We start from the raw sequence: 16,776 nt of genomic DNA, 5'->3' as shown, positions 1-16,776 counted from the left end.
GTAAACACATAGATGTTCTGGGATGTGTACGATCGGGATCCCCCCCCCCCCAAAAAAAACACCTCCCCAAAACTATTTGTCACAATGCCCTTTGGTCATTATAATTGCTAATCTGTTGTGGATTTATTTGATTCAACTTGTTTCAAGTCTCATTCTCCACCAAATTGGTAGAATAAGCAGATTGGGGAATAAATTCTGCAAGAAAATTCCCTTGTTTGGCTTTGTTTTAGGGTTAATTGAAAAAATGGGAAGCCAAGAGAAGTGACAGAGTCTCAAACCTGTACCATAGACAACAACTTTACAGCCAAGAACATCACCCAGGAGATATTCCAAAATTCAACAAGGAACTGCCAAGATTGAACCGCTTGGTTTCTTTCAAGCCTTATTGCTATTCAATTTGCCAATGAACTTTGGGGGGGTGGGTTGAGAATTTGTGCACAGATTGTGAGAGCCTGGAAATCATCAAGGTCACCACTGCAGGTGTTGGAGAAAGAGATGGACTGTTCCCACAAAAGAACGTCTATAATTGGACAATGTGATCACCCAGGGGTGGGGAGAAAGGGAAGCTATTGTTTTACTAGGCAAGCATTTGTGCGGGAAAACCAGAGCTGGTTTTGATTCTTCAGTACCCAAATGGTGTATCCAGTAAAGCAGTGGTTCTCAACCTGTGGGTCGCGACCCCTTTGGGGGTCGAATGACCCTTTCACAGGGGTCGCCTAAGACCATCGGAAAACACATATTTTCAATGGTTTTAGGAATAATTTTATGGTTGGGGATCACAACAGGACAGAGGAATACAGAGGAACTGTATTAAAGGGTCGCGACATTAGGAAGGTTGAGAACCACTGCAGTAAAGTTTTACTTTTGGGAATTCAAAGTTCCTGAAAGTGTTTACTTATTTTGGGTTCGCTAGTTGGATGGTTGACAGGAATTTTGCATTGTTTCATCACCATGTCTGGGAAAGGACATTCCAAAAACTTCAAGCTTTCTTGCTTTGTGGGGGCTTATTTGGACTACTGAATGTGCCTACTTATTTTAGATGGAGCATTGTTTATTTATACCGGTAGTGTACATTTAATTCTACATTCAAGTGCTGAAGTAACTGTACCCTAATATTTCCCATTGGAATCTCTTGTATGAATTTTTTTCCTTTTTCCAGATTGTTTATATTTTCATTTTTGTTAATTTTACTTTTTCTAAATTAAAGAAGTTCAACATCTTGCACAACCCAGAAAATGGATTAATTCAATAACCAAAAGAGCACTTTACGCAGATGCTGCACGAGGAGGGATAGTTAAATAACTGCAGTAGTCTAAATGCATCCGTTTCGCCTTTTTACATCCCTGTGAATGAAAAAGAGAACAAGAAATTTCTTGCCCCTTAACAGGGCTGTTTCATCCCTATCATGCTCCTTGCAGCTTTTAGAGGTGAACATTTTTTTTTAATGATCTTCCACCCCTGGTCACTTTCATAAAGAATTATGTCATGAAAGTTACTTAAGAGACATAGATTGTAGTCATCTTTTATTGCAACTTTATGTTAAATTTATTTATTTACATATATACAGATTTAAGAAGCCCTTACGTCTTATCGTTTTGCTCCTGGTCTGCTTTTTCTTTTTCTGTTGTTCTTTTTATCTTCCTGGTTCAGATAAACAAAGGAAAACTTTTAAAAAACAAACAACTTAGGAAAATCTTTTTTTTTTTTTAATGAAGTCTACAGTTGATTTCACTGGTCTGGTCACAAAGATTTTCATGCTGTCCTGATTCAGACATGCTAAGACAAGGGTTGGGTTTCCTATAGTGTGTAGAACATTAGACCTAAATTACCCTTCTCAGAGTTCAGAACAAGCCTAAGTATACCAGCACATCAGAATTATGTTGAAGTGTCTTCTTTAAAAGCTAACAGTCCCTGGTCTGCCATCCTTCGCTTCTGAAGGCATTTTTGAGACCTTGCTGTGAGGACCTTAGCAGGCCAAGGAAGGGGCAGCTCTCCTCAGCTGAGTCTTTTTGCGGAAACTATCTATCCGAAACTCTAAGGAATCAGAAAAATTAAGGCCACTAAAACATTCCTATCACAACCTCCACCACTTTGTTCTGTTCTTCAGGATGATGGGATTCACAAAAAGCTGAATATTCCTCCCTGTTAAGGCACTTGGTGAAGATCATCAGCCTTTCCCTCCTCCACCCCACCCCCCAGTAGCCCAAGATGCACCAATGTCATTGCTTGAAGTCAAAAATCCGGTTCCAGTAGTAGAGGAAGGCTGGCGAGTTGCTAGTCCCTATGATAACCAGCAGTAGCAAGTAGAGACTCATCATCACCGCAAAACGATGTTTGGAGAGCCACGATTGACTGGAAAGTCTAAAAGATAGAATAGAATAGAAATAGAATTAACAGCTTTGCTGGCTGAGGAATTCTGGGAGTTGAAACCCACAAGTCTTAAAGTTGCCAAGTTTGGAGACCCCTGTCTTAGGTGGACATGTCAAAAAGCTAGAAAAGTTCTGGATCCAAATACAGACTCTGATCCGGAGGAGTTTAAAAATTAATATAGTTGAAATCAGAGGTTTTTCTTTGAACAAACCTGCAGAGTTAGCCTGCAATTCTGCATTTTAACCATTGTGCCACCATGGCTCCTCTAAGTACTAACTATTAACTTAGCTGCATCAGCATTTTATCGCATGTTTCTAATGCATCTGGCTTTTAGTTGCGGAGAGAATGGTGCAGAAGGAAGAATTTAAGGAGGAGATTGATTGTTTAATCAAACAGGAAACCTAGAAGTGACTGCAAGTAATCCTCATTTTACGCCTGGTCACTTAGCAAGAATTTAGAGAAGAGAATGCTTGTTTAATCATAAAAGAAGATAATTAAAACCTAAAAGCGAGTACAGATAGCCTTGACTTACGATCGGCCACTTGGCAAGAATTTAGGGAAGAGATTGATTGTTTAATCAAATATAGGTAGTTCTTGACTTATGACCACAATTGAGCCCAACATTTCTGTTGCTAAACGAGAAAGCTGTTAAGTGAGTTTTGCCCCATTTTACAACCTTTCTTGCCACAGTGAATCACGGCAGTTGTTAAGTGAGTAATAGCAATAGCACTTATAACTTCAGTGTTTTACAACCCTCTCTAAGCGGTTTACAGAGTGAGCACATTGCCCCCAATAATCTAGGTCCTCATTTTATAGTCCTAGGAAGGATGGAAGGCTGAGTCAACCTTGAGCCAGTCAGGATCAAACTCCTGAGAGTGAGAATGCAGAGTTGAGTTAGCCTGCAATACTGCATTCTAGCCACTGCATCAGCACAGCTAAGTAACATGGTTGCTAAGTGAATCTGGCTTCCCCATAGAGTTTGCTTGTCAGAAGGTAGCAAAAGGGGATCACATGACCCCGGGAGGCTGCAACCTTCCCAAATATGACTCGATTGCCAAGGCTCTGATTTTTGATCACATGACCATGGGGATGCTGCAATGGTCGTAGCTGTGAAAAGCGGTCGTAAGTCACTTTTTTCAGTGCCATTCAAACTCTGGCCACTAAACAAACTGCTGTAAATCGAGGACTAACTGTATCCTGATGTTACCATGTACCTTTTGTCATTGTGTCCCCTTTTAGCCATGTGCAGAATGTTACAATTGCCTTGGGGGCATGCTTTCATCGTTGCAGTCATAAGAACTAGCGGCTTGATTTAAAATGGGGAGAGGAAGCCCGATTCCTTGAAAGCTTAGTTCCGCAGCCAGTTTTCTTCAGCTGCATGACAACTCTACCACCATTGTGATTTCATCTGCCTTTATGTCTTGATTGGAGCCGTGGTGGGCAGTGGTTAAATGCAGTAAAGGTAAAGGTTCCCCTCGCACATATGTGCTAGTCGTTTCCAACTCTAGGGGGCGGTGCTCATCTCTGTTTCAAAGCTAAAGAGCCAGCGCTGTCCAAAGACGTCTCCGTGGTCATATGGCTGGCATGACTAAACACCAAAAGCGCACGGAACTTCCCACCAAAGGTGGTCCCTATTTTTCTATTTGCATTTTTACGTGCTTTTGAACTGCTAGATTGGCAGAAGCTGGGACAAGTCACGGGAGCTCACCCTGTTATGCGGCACTAGGGATTCAAACTGCCGACCTTTCTATTGACAAGCTCGGCGTCTTAGCCACTGCATCTCTTGTTAAATACGGTACTGCAGGTTAATTCTGCCGACTGACGGGTTCAATCCTGACTGGCTCAAGGTTGACTCAGCCTTCCATCCTTCTGAGGTCAGTAAAATGAGGACCCAGATTTTTGATGGCCATATGCTGACTCTGTAAACCACTAGAGAGGGCTGTAAAGCACTGGGAAGCGGTATGTAAGTCTTAAGTGCTATTGCTATCTGCCTCTTTTGCCGTGGCTCTTATGGTGGCTCTTTCCTGCTTTTCTGAATTTTTGAGCCATGATGACAGGAGAAGCTTCAGACATGCCCTGAAAGTTCTTCACTTCTAGGATAATGAAGTCCACAAGGGGGAAGGAAGGGACACTCACCTTCGGTGCTGCCTCTGCGAATATATTAGCAAATATTTCACCCGTATCAGCTGGTTGTTTGTAACGACAAAATATTTCTGAGGCACATCACCCCCTTCGCTGTTCTTCACCCTGGCTCTCTTCCTGTCAATTTCTTTAGAGTCTGCCAAAAAAAAAAAAAAGGGCGTATGTGTGTAAGATTCTGTTTGAAATGGAGAAAAGAAACAGAGATTCTTGTGTTGAAAGAATGGTTTGATTGAGGGCTGCCTTGCAAGTTAGGTAGAAGATGCAAAACTTTTGAAGAGCTTCAAAGAGCTTAATAGGAGGCCGTGGCTGAGCAGGGCATTGCAAAAGGAAAGGGAGGATGGGTCCCTACCACACATACCCTCAGCACACAAACCTGAGGGAATGGGATAGGAAGGGAGGGGAGGGAGGGAGGCAGGAAGGAAAAGAGGAAAGGAAGGGAAAGGGAAAGGAAGGATATGTCTATGCAGGCAGCAGGAATCTAGCTCAACCTTCCTTGTCAATGAGTTGTGCAAATCCTTAAAGGATTAAAGGATTTGGGGTTGAAGATCTTTGGGAGACCTTGGAGAACTGAGTTCTGGTTAAGCAATTTTAAGTTTACATGTAGCAAGAGTCACTTGCTCTCAGTGGGTAACAAGAAGGCCAGGTTCCTCAGACAAAGAGGCTGAGAAAGCAAGCCATCCATTTTGAATGGGAAGACTTGAACAGCCAGCAGTGAGTGCTAAAACTCAGTTGTCCCAATTCCATTAAGCGTGAAGTTATCCAGTACAGCAAATCAGGAAATCCAGGCAGTTCAAATAAATATAGAGGTTTATGGCAAGCTTCAGCTCTCTACAAGAATTTGAACTACTAACAGTCCAAGCAAATTGGCGGTAGATAAGGAATTCAAGGCCGGCTAGACTCAGATCTCTTATGGGCGCGAAGGGACTTGAGACTGGTGACACATTTGATTCCTCCCTCGGACTCAGCCTGGTCATCTCCTACAGATGTCACATTCCTGCCAGCTTCCCCATTGACTTTGCTTGTAGGAAGCCAGAAATGAAGGTCACAATCAAGTGACCCCTGGGATGTTTTAACCATTTTAAGCAGAAGGACCGGCCAATAAGTCCCTTTGTTCAGCACCACTGTACCTTTGAATGGTAGCTGAAGAACTAGTTACTGAAAAAAGACGAGATGTACAATCAAGGGCTCCAAGTTGGGGGGGAAGAAAACCTTCTTTCCAAGACTCACCTTTTTTCTTCACTTGGCACTTGACATCGGGATGATCAATGACCTCGCAAACTGCGACACAGCTGAGAATCGGACCCATCGAGCTTCGCTGCCAGCCTAGACTGTGTGGGCTGTAGAGGAGGGCCAGGCTTAAGTCGCTGGTCAGATAGGTGCCTTCCCCAAACAAGGAAGTCTGAAAAATACCAGAAAGATCGCTATCTCCTTGCCCAAAGAGGAATTCTACGGCTCATTCCCTATTTTATTCCTGGATTATTATTTTTTTATATTCCGGTGACCGTATGTCCTTTATTATATAGGACAGTCCTTATTTCAGAGAGCTTTTTCCATTTTTTTTTCTTGGTTTTGCTCTTGAAATTTTCCTTTGTAGAGCAAAGGGATAAATATAAACAATCATTTTTTAAAAAAAATCTCTTTCAGATTTGCCCCCTTTTCAACAAGTGGGGAAATCCAGGAGATTGCAGACTGCTGGAGGGAGGACAATATAAGGAAAGACAAGAACTTCACTTATCAGGTGGGCCTATTGCCCACCTATCTTAAAGAAATATTTGGCCCTTTTTCAGGAAGTGTGGGAATCCTGGAAATTCCAAATTGCTGGCCTGTTGGCCACCTTATTTATAGTAAGGACAAGAATTTAACATCCCACTCATCTGGAGTTCCTGGAGGTCTCTGCAGCAGAGACAAAGAGCAGCTCTTGGGCCTTAGACTGTATGCGGTTGTCAACCTTGCAAGGTAGTCCAAGAAGGAAGCACGCTTCTCAAGACTGACTCAAACCTTCACCTATATTCCACTTTCCTCACAGCTTGACAAAGAATTGGTGGGTGGGGGTGGGTTTGGAATGGAATGCAGGAGTGGGGGGGAAGGCCTCTAAGCATCATTGGTTCCGGTGAGACGTAATTCCTCCTCCTCAAGGACACCCAGAGATGCCACAGCATGGCCGGCTGGTTCCCAAACCAAAATGAATGAACAGAAGTGATTTGGTGGACGTAATGACCCGTGGAGAAAGGGGGAATGAACTATGCAAGCGTTTGCATGGGAAGCTCAGAACTGGTTTCTCTTTTTTTGTGCCAATGTGGATTTATTCAGTAAAGTTTACACTCTTGGTAATATAATGTCCCTGGATTTTCATTTTCTGGATTCACCAGCTGGACAGTTGACAATGCCAAGGTGAACTAAGTCTACTTTATTGTAAGGTTACATTCACAGAATCTTGCAAGTCTGAAAGTACATCTCTTCCTCCACCCCAAGCCTGGTCCCCTTTACAGTCCAAGAAAGTAGAGGGGGTTTCTTCTCGATGCTCCCCCCGCCCATTCATTCTGTGGGCTAAGCTGCCTTTTATCTGACCATTCTTCTATGGAGCTTCCCCGTTTCCCAAGGTCATGCCCACATACCATTATATTTTTTCGAAGAGCCATCTGGTTTGCTAACATAGCAGAGAGGATGCTGCCCCAGAACCAGTGATGGTGCAGTGGTTAGAATGCAGTATTGCAGGCGGACTCTGCTCATTGCCAAGAGTTCGATTCTCACCAGGCTATTGCTCTAGAGCTATAGCTTTTGGACTGAGCGAGATCCACCTTCCTTAGTCTCCTCCTTGGATGCAAACCAAGCTCATTCCTTACCCTGTTCAAATGGCACTGCAACCCGTTGTGCATGATGGAATGGAAGTTCTCCAAGCGGCTCCCGTGGAAGGCATAAATGAGGTCTCTCCCCGCCTGAGTATCCTCAAATTTGGCATTCATTTCTTTGCAGTAGGTGATTTCAAACAGGAAGTCTGGCACCGGGACAGGCATGTTGGGAGCTCCCGTCAATTCCTGGATTTTCTCATACTTGAAGAACATCAAAATATAGGAATGTTATTTACATGGAAGATCTCTCTCTCTCTCTTGCTTTTAAGCCCTTTGAGCTTCAGGGTCTTCAGATTACACATGAAGGAAGGAGCCACAGATCTGTACCCCCTCATGAAAACTTGGGGGTGTCAATGGTTATTGGGGCCCTCAAGAAGAACATGTCATGGACTGATGGTCACAATAGGACAGCGACATCCTTTTTGGTTTCCTTGACACCTTGCTTGCAAGCCACCCCAGACTTTCAACTTTCAGCTGGCTTCCCCATTGACTTTGCTCGTGGGAAGCCAGCAGGAAGTTGCAAGGAAGTCCTCACTTAACCTGAACAACCGCAACCGAGACTGCAAGTTTTGCTGCCGCTAAGTAAGGCTTTTCAACTGCATCACTTGGTGATAGAAAATGTGGTCCCAATTATTGTCATTAATGAGGCCTACTTGCAAATTCAAAGTGATTTGGTCACAACTCAAGCCGAGTGGGGGAAAAGCTACCCTAAGGAATTAAAGTAAGTTTGTTTAAATGATTCAAAAAAAGGAACCATTCTGGAGCTGGCTCCACCCAGTGTTTTTTTTTCAACTGGGTTTTCCATTGCTCCAAATAGACTTTGACTTACAAGTTTGTTTAGTGACACTGAAAATAGCGACTTATGATTTTTCACTCTTATGACCGTTGCAGAATCTCCATGGTCACGTGATTTACATTCGGATGCTTAACAACCGACTCATATTTATGACAGTTGCAGAGTAATGTGATCCCCTTTCGTGACCTTCTAACAAGCAAAGACAATGTGGGAGCCAGACTCACTTAACAGTGTGACTAATTTAACAACTAATTTAACAAAGGGATTCACTTAACAACTATAGCAATAAAAGTGATAAAAAGGGGCAAAAGTCACTTAACAAATTTCTCACTTAATTATTTATTCATTTATTTAGAAGATTTATATGGCTGCCATCTCACTCTGTGACTCTAGGCAGCTTACAAAGAGAAAAACTTAATATAAATAACAATTGTGGTCGTAAGTTGAGGACTACCTGTACTGTAGGTAAAGGTAAAGCCTTCCCTGTCCAGCCATGTCCAATTCTAGGACATGGTGCTTATCTCTGTTTCTTAGTCAAGGGAGCCAGCATTGATACTTCTGTGGTCATATGGCCAAGGTGCATGGAACACTCTTACCTTCCCAACGAAATGGTACCAATTTATCTACTCGCATTTGCATGCTTTCTAACTGCTAGGAGCTGAGGCAAGAATGGGAGGCTCAACCCATCATGCGGTACTCAGGTCTCGAACTGCCAACCTTCCAGTCGACAAGCCCAGCACCTTAAGCACTAGGTCGCCCTTCTATAGTAGTTGGACACAAATCCAAAGCCAAGCTAAGCATTTTGTTTCAAGCCTAATTATTTAAGACGATCCTAGCTCAGTTTTTTGCAGGAAATCCAAGAGTTTCTTCATTCTGCAGAGCTCGGGTCTTGAACCCAGGCTGTCAGCTCCCCAGCTGACAAACTCAGGGTCTTTAACCGCTGAGCCATCAACCCCCTCCAAATATTGTATTCTAAGGGAAAAGACTGACAGTCTGGCTTTCTGGACCATTACAAAGGAGCACTTTTGGCCCTTCCATTCTATTGCATTTTTCTTCATTGCCCCCAAATCTTGACAGGACATCCAATCTCTCCTCTTAAAATCAACACTATGCAAATCTTTTTGCTATTGTCTCTGCAACTGGCGCTGATGGCTACAGTCCATTCCCAGGGCTTAATTTTTAACTAAATCCTAAAGGCAACATACTTTTTTGGGGGTGGGGGTGGGGTTTTTTGTTTCTTTGAAAAATAAAATAGTGAGAAACAACAACCAACTCAACTCTTCCCAGATGAATTTTCAGTTCTCAAAACAGCCTTTGATTTGACTTCTTTGAGTTGGGTCTTTCTTCCATCCAGGAAAATTCTCACCTTGTTTTTGTTGGTGGAGTGGATGCACCAGGCTTTAGAGGACAGGATCCAATGGAGCAGCTCCAGAGTTCTTTGGTCAGGATTTTGGGGAGAATCCAAGAGTTCTTGCAAGCTCCCTAATGCACTTGTATCTGCAAGCTGAGAGAAGAACACAGGAAAAAGATGGGTAGAGCTTTTCCACATAATCTCACACCCTAAGAACCCTCCAGTGGTTCAAAAAAGAATGCAGCTTTGAAACATAGTGAGCCAAGCTCAGTTCCTGGGCTCAACTTCACGAGCAAATTGAGATAGTTCTGTTTTTTTTTTTTGTAAACTGGAAATTTGAATTAAAAACTTTGGACGCTTGCAATGGTTGCCAAGAGAATTGGTGGATTTGCTCATAATGCTCTATGTTTCAATTTAGGAGTAAGAAATTACTACTTTTTTGCTGTATAATTTTAATGTATACATAAATATTTCAAGATAATGAAAAGGGAAAATTTGGGGGGGAGGGAATCAAAAAAGAAAAAGGTTGAAAATGACAAAAAAGGAGAGGAGGGGAGAGGAGAGGACTAGAGAAATGAGGGGAAACGAGGAGAGGATTGACTTCTAACCTTTTTCAGTACAGGTATAACTATATAATAAAATAATCTCTTACACAAAGATATAACAAAAGACATAGAAACTTAATGTAAAAATATGCAGATTAAACAATCCTAATAACATTAAAAACAGGGGTGTCAAATGGATTCATTTGTCTGAAATGGTATAGGATCTCCTGCTTGAGCAGGGGGCTGGACTAGAAGACCTCCAAGGTCCCTTCCAGCTTCTATTCTGATTTTTTTTATTTTAGGGTCGGATCCGGCTCTTGGGGCCGTCCTGGAAAATGTAAAAGGCCAGCCAGTGTGGCTTCGGCCTAGTCTACCCATTGCGAAGAGGAAACTTCGGGCCAGCCTGGCTTCGGCCTAGTCTATCTACCCATTGCAAAGAGGAAATGTGTCAGCAGTTTGAGAAGTGGCGTGAAGCTGGCCACACCCAAATAGTCGGCTACCCCCCCACCCCCCCGGGTCAAATACAGCCCTGATGTGACGGCCCTCAATGAAGTTGAGTTTGACACCCCTGATTAAAAATATATAGAAAAAACCCCTCTTTAAACATAAAGTATCATGAGCTTCATGAGCAAATCCAGACAATTCTCTTGGCAAATTTATGGAAGGGGATCTACACTGCCAATTCCTCAGCTTTTTGCTTCCAATTCCCCATCTAAACTTCTGCCCTGGTATTCTGTGACAGTTTCCTATCCAAAAGTCCTGTAGAGATTCAACAGCAAGAGATGTTGTAGCAGATGAAATATTTAGATTAAATAAATATATTAAAAAGAGTTACCAGAGGAGAAGCATGAAAGATTCACCAAAAAGTTAATAAGAGTTGAAATTCTAAAAAGGGCAAGAGATTTGAAACTGTGTTAATGAAAAAAAGCCAATGCAAGTTATATCTGATTCTTTTAAAAAAGCAAACATTTTAAACCAACTTTATGGTAGTTCTAAAAACTGTATATAATTCCCTTTCTCTTGCTTTTCACCCTTTCAAATGTGGTTGTCTGCAAATGCATTCTTTTTATACCATTTTCAATATGTAAAATCAGTTGTCTTGTAAATAACTTATAAAGAAAAAAAGTTTGTAAATACCAAATTTGTGGCTGTTAATGTTCATTTTTTAATGTTCATCAAAATTGTTTTGTTCATTTAGTTTAAAGTTTTAACAAGGAGTATTAAGAGAAATTCTGCTTGTATGTTTAAACAAATAAATAATTTTTTTACAAAATGAAAAGAATAAAAAAAAGGGCAAGAGATGATGGATAGATATAGAATATTTTTAAACAGGGTTATTTTAAGTGTTAGAAAAAAGAAGTAGAACGTAGAAATTGGGAAAATAGTATTATGTATACTGAAATATAATAGAACGTATTATAATTACTATGTATACACAATTGTTAGAAGTTGAAAGATTATGATTATGTATATTTAAATGGTAGTATCATTATCAGAATTGTATGCAAAATACAGTATATTGACCCAGACAATACACTGTTCATCAAGCACTTTTGGATGTTAAAGAAAAAATTATAAATAAAACTATTTTTTTTAAAAAACAGCCCTTGCTTTAGTTGTAGTGTTAAGCTCAACTTACAACCATTCCTTTAGGGACCAAAGTCACTACAGCACCGAAAAAAGTGACTGAAGACCATTTTTCAGAGTTACAACTCTTGCAGTATTTCCATGGTGATCAAAATTCAGACACTTGGCAACTGACTCATGTTTACGATGGTTGCAGTGACCTGGAGTGACATGTTCACCTTTTGTGGCCTTCTGACAAGCAAATATATGTGGGTACATGATTTTGTATTTATTTATTTGTCTTGTCATGTTTATGTTTATATTAGAGGTGGAGACCCTTTGAGACCTATATACAACGTAATTTCATTTTAATGTATGCCGATTAGTGTACATTCAAAGTGACAATAAAATTATTCTAAGTCAAATCGAATGAGGGAGCCAGATTCACTCAACATCCGCGTTACTAACTTGAAAACAGCAGTGGTTCACATAAAACGATGGCAAGAAAAGTCGTCAAAATGGGGCAAAACTAATTTATTAGCTGTCTTGCTTAGCAAAGACAGCTGGAAATGTTCAGCTCAATTGTAGTCTTAATCAAGAACTACCTATGTAGAATTTATTTAGGGAAGCACAGAGATTGTGTTTTGTTAACCCAACTTTTGAGTTCCAAGCATTGTTGGAATGCAAGAATTATTTCTCTTCCCATCTGTCAAATAGGGAACACGGTGACTCCGCGGTTGAAAAGGTTGCACAGTGCCAATTAAATTAATACCTGCATCTGAAAGGGGCTTCCGTATCGATTCAACCATCTGAGCTGGGCTCTTCTGACAAAATGGGAACAAAGAAATCCTTGGCTCTCTTCCAAGCAGCAGGCCCAACAATTTCCTTGGAAGGCCATTCAAATCATTACTTAAAAGATGAAGGTTGGCTGGCAGAGGTTCAAGGATACGGCTCTTCGGTAAACTAGTTTGGCTACTTGTTCTTGGAAAGGTGTTAATGAGAACGGAGAGAAGCAACTGGAAGCTTCAAGCTGTTTAGGGCCCCACACATCAGTCCCCAGATTCAAATTGTGCACACACACACCCCACTTCTGCCCATCACAAAGGCTTCCCAGCCAACCCTTTCTCAGTGGGAAGAATTGCTGACATCTTGCATTGTTACTACACTGCACCCTGTTTGGCCTCAGGCAAGCGGGCAGGTTTCTGACATCAGATGATCCAAATTTCAACACTCTGATCTCTGATCACCACCTAAAATCAGACCCCCTAACTATGTAGCAGCCTATTTGTGGCACTTTCGTAACTACAGGCAATCCACAACTTATGACCACAACTGAGCCCAACATTTATGTCATTAAGTGAGACAGTTGTTGAGCTTTGTCCATTTTAAAACCTGTCTTGCCACCGTTAAGTGAATCTCCATAGTGACACGGTTGTTAAATGAATCAGGTTTCCCCATTAACTTTGCCTGTCAGAAGGTCGCAAAAGATGAAGACATGATCCCAGGACACTGAAATTGTCATAAAAATGAACCAGTTGCCAAGCGTCCAAGTTTTGATCACGTGACCAGGGAGATGCTGCAAGAGTTGTAAGTGTGAAAAATGGTCATAAGTCACTTTTTTTCGGTGATGTTGTAGCTTCGAACTGTCACTAAATGCACTGTTGTAAGTCGAGGACAGTTAGTCAACTTACAACTATTTGTTCAGCAATCGTTCAAATTTACCACGGCACTGAAAAAAAATGACATGACCAGTCCTTAAAGTTATGACCATGCAGCATCCCATCCCCCCAGTCGTGTGATCAAAATTGAGATACAGTACTTGCCAAACAGCATGTATTTATGATGATTGCAGCATCCTGGAATCTTGTGGTCACCATTGCAAATTTATATATTTATACAAGCGGAATACCTGTGCTCTGCTACGAAGCTATGTGATTGGGCTTGATTATTTCACTTGGTTATTTCACTTTTATATATATATAGATTTATTTATTTATTTATTTATTTATTTTTCAAATTTATTGGCCGCTCGTCTTACCACAGGTAACTCTTGTTTTCCAACAAGCAAATTCATGAACAGCTGTGAAAGATAAAATTTGGGTGGGAATATTCCCATTATTTAGTAACTGGATGGGCCAAGATTTATTTTAGCGATTGCCTTAATTTTATCCCAGGTTTCCTCTTTCTGCAGCTTCTTTGGCCACCTATGTTTTGGCTTGGGAGAAAAAAAGAAAATGTTAAAAAGAAAGGAGTGACCTTCCATGGGGATTTTTCAATTGTGGTGTCACCATTGCCAGTAAAGATGACAATATCTGGAAAAATTGGGGAAGGATCTCCTGTTTCTTGAGAAATTAAAAAAAGGTGTCCACCCAATTTCTCTAACCCACAAATCTGGTGGAGAATTTCAAAATAAATGAGCTGCAGGTGAACTACCCTATAAAGCCCATGAGAAATACAAGTCTTTGCTTTCCACAGACAGGGAATAAAAAAATCTGCATTTCTTCCATGCTGTTCACCAGATTTCCCCATCTTCAATTTCTACGAGGCTGTAACATTAACCCTGACCATGAGCAGAATTCCCAGTCCTAACCCACCAGAACAGGGAGGCAAGGAATATTGCATGTCCCTGCTCCGAAGGAAGTACATCTGGCGGGACCCAGAAGAAGTCCAATCTTTTCCAGAAGAGACTGGGCTGCCATTTGTCAGAAATGGTGTAGGGTGTCCTGCTTGAGCGGAGGGTTGGACTAGATGACCTATAAGGTCTTTTTCAACTCTGTTAATCTTTGACACCCACTTTGACACATGAAGACTGGACCCACCATTTTGCAAGGCCCCGAAGATCTGGTTTTGCCAATAGGCCTGGGGAGCCAGAGTGGGATGGAGCCCATCAAGTGACTTATTGATTGACTGATGGTTGTCGCCAAAGAGGTAGAGATGAGGAGTTACTGCTTTTTATTGTTATTTATATTATGTTTTTCCACTTTGTAAGCTGCCCAGAGTCACCGAAAGTGAGTGGGCGGCCATATAAATTTTCTAAATAAATGAATAAATAAATTTCAGAGGTTCAGTGTAGGACTCAGCAAGCATGCAAGAAACCACCTTTCCGGCCATGATCGATAAAAATGGCCATTTTGGAATCAGCTGGATCTTGTTAACTCAATCCCTGCCTCCTGCCAGCCTAGACTGGGCCATTGGGACCCATACCTGCCCCCGTCTCTTGCTCAGAAGACCAACAGTTCTGTGAGGGGTGAGTTGCACCTTCCTACTCTTCAGGACCCCTCCCTGTCCGCACCTCCCACCCACTGACTCTGCCTGCCAGGGTGGGGGGCAACTCACCAGAGCCTCAAAATCTTTACTGTCGCCCGAGGAGTAGTGTCCTGGGAACGGCCGGAGGACAGAGTCCCTCTTGTAGCTTTGCAAGGCAGAAGCAAAAAGGCTGCATTTCAGGTCAGCGGCCAAGAGGTCCTTCTGGATGATCTCTTGCACCCTTTCTGCAGTGGGGGCAGCATCTTCGTGGCTTGGTGCTGGCATCCCCAGGAGGCCCTGCGGAGGAGGAGGGGGAGAGGGACGAGGAGGAGGAGAAGGGGGTCAGCACAGAAGGCAGGCTGCATTTAGGGCCCCCTCCCTACCCCACCGGCCCTCTCAATTCCTGGCAAATAGATGGGGAAGAAATGGAGGTAGTGAGATTTTATTTTTCTGGGCTCCAAGATCACTGCACATGGGGGCTACAGCCAAGAAATTAATAAGATGCTTGCTCCTGGGAAGGAAAGCCATGGCAAAGTCAGACGGCACACTAAAAAGCAGAGACATCAGCCTGCCAAAAAACGTGTGTATAGTCAAGGCTATGGTTCTTCCAGTTGCAATGCATGGTTGAGAAAGTTGGACCATAAGGAAGGCTGAGCATCAAAAAATCGAGGCCTTTGAACTCTGGTGCTGGAGAAGACTCCTGCGAGTCCCTTGGACTGCAAGGCGATCAAACCGGTCAGTCCTAGAGGAGATCAACCCTGACTGCTCTTTAGAAGGCCAGATCCTGAAGAGGAAACTCAAATGCTTTGGCCACCTAATGAGAAGGAAGGACTCCCTGGAGAAGAGCCTAATGCTGGGAATGATGGAGGGCAAAAGAAGAAGGGGACGACAGAGAATGAGGTGACTGGATGGAATCACTGAAGCATTCGGCGTGAGCTTAAATGGACTCCAGAGGATGGTGGAGGACAGGAAGGCCTGGAGGAAGGTTGTCCATGGGGTCGCGATGGGTCGGACACAACTTTGCAATTTACAACAATAACCACCCGACTCCAGCGATGGGGATGGGTGGGTGGGCAGCCCAGCCCTTTTCCGACACTTCCTGGGCCCACCAAAGAAATCCCTCCTGGTCCATGTTTAAGCGCACCAGCCTGCCTACCATCCCAATGTTTTCTTTTATTCGTATCCATTTCATGTATTTGTAATTATGCTTACACTTGTATTTATCATCAAATACATGCTTGATGAAAAATACAAATAAATAAATAAAATAAAAATATCAGACAACTGACAAGTTTTTATCCCCCCCTCCCCATTAGCACAATCTAACAGAGGCTCCTCCTTCTTTCTATAAAAATGCCAACCGACAGGTTGGTATTCAACAGGTAAGGCTGTGCCCTGCCGCCTCTAACCGTCATCCGTTGCTGGGGGGCGGGGGGGGGCTATCAGTATCTGAAGGGTCCCCTCCCCCTCAGCTCTGCAAGACCTACACCCTCGAGAGCAGGAAGAAATCCAACCGGTCGAGTCTCTCTATCAGATACGTCTCTCTTCCCCTGACGGAACTTCTGCCAGTCGGTGGCTGAACTCACGGGCTGCCTGCCGGGGGTCCTTGTCCCCTTGTTGAGGGCCGGGGGGGGTCTCCTCTCTCCCACCCCCCAAACTCCAGTCTACCTCACAGCCTCCGCCCAGGGTTGCTCCGAGTTCGAAGAGGTTGACCGTTTCCCTCATCCCCAGGTCCTTACTGGGCATGCGCAGTAAATCTCAGCCACGCTCACCAACAGCCTAGTTGGAGAAACACGCCCCTTTGGGAGCATGCGCCGTAACTGCCAACGAGACGCCTTTTTACCGGGCTTCCCTCGCGCTGACGAGCCTGCGCGCTACAGGGTTATCTCAACGGCCGGCAGCCTCGGACAT

General features: G+C 42.9%; 2 protein-coding genes across 6 annotated transcripts in view; both read right to left on the bottom strand.

Moving 5' to 3' along the window:
* Nucleotides 1–1,677, bottom strand: part of LOC117669940 (uncharacterized) — a 17,477-nt gene extending 15,800 nt beyond the window's left edge. Inside the window, exon 1 of the mRNA XM_060694778.2 lies at nt 1,585–1,677. The gene's annotated coding sequence lies outside the window, so the exon portion shown is untranslated. The remainder of the gene's footprint in view (nt 1–1,584) is intronic.
* Nucleotides 1,511–16,776, bottom strand: PARP16 (poly(ADP-ribose) polymerase family member 16). Of its 5 annotated transcripts, XM_087877934.1 has the most exons (8): nt 16,534–16,761; nt 14,956–15,162; nt 9,524–9,661; nt 7,356–7,562; nt 5,740–5,911; nt 4,507–4,648; nt 2,215–2,361; nt 1,511–1,641 (listed from the first exon to the last, which is right to left on the bottom strand). In XM_087877934.1, exons 1-7 carry the CDS (start codon nt 16,609–16,611, stop codon nt 2,220–2,222), a joined length of 1,086 nt encoding a protein of 361 aa, XP_087734060.1. In that variant the 5' UTR covers nt 16,612–16,761; the 3' UTR covers nt 1,511–1,641; nt 2,215–2,219. The 5 variants fall into 5 exon arrangements, with proteins under 5 accessions (XP_087734060.1, XP_034280647.2, XP_034280649.1 ...); XM_034424756.3 differs by having other exon boundaries at nt 1,511–2,361; nt 16,452–16,776; XM_034424758.3 differs by having other exon boundaries at nt 1,511–2,361; nt 16,534–16,776.

Source organism: Pantherophis guttatus, chromosome 13 (assembly GCF_059756535.1).
Source record: "Pantherophis guttatus breed Tessera chromosome 13, ASM5975653v1, whole genome shotgun sequence".
Taxonomy (NCBI): Eukaryota; Metazoa; Chordata; class Lepidosauria; order Squamata; family Colubridae; genus Pantherophis; species Pantherophis guttatus.
Note: the sequence above shows the minus strand (reverse complement) of the source record. Positions and strands in the feature narration are given on the sequence as shown.

Excerpts from the sequence above, each read along its gene's own strand:
- PARP16 (XM_034424758.3), bottom strand. The coding sequence starts at position 16,611 with ATGCCCAGTAAGGACCTGGGGATGAGGGAAACGGTCAACCTCTTCGAA. Across the intron at positions 15,163-16,533 it reads CCCTGGGCGGAGGCTGTGAG|GGCCTCCTGGGGATGCCAGC; the intron begins GTAGACTGGAGT and ends CCTCCTCCGCAG. Across the intron at positions 2,362-4,506 it reads TCGCAGAGGCAGCACCGAAG|ACTTTCCAGTCAATCGTGGC; the intron begins GTGAGTGTCCCT and ends TCTATCTTTTAG.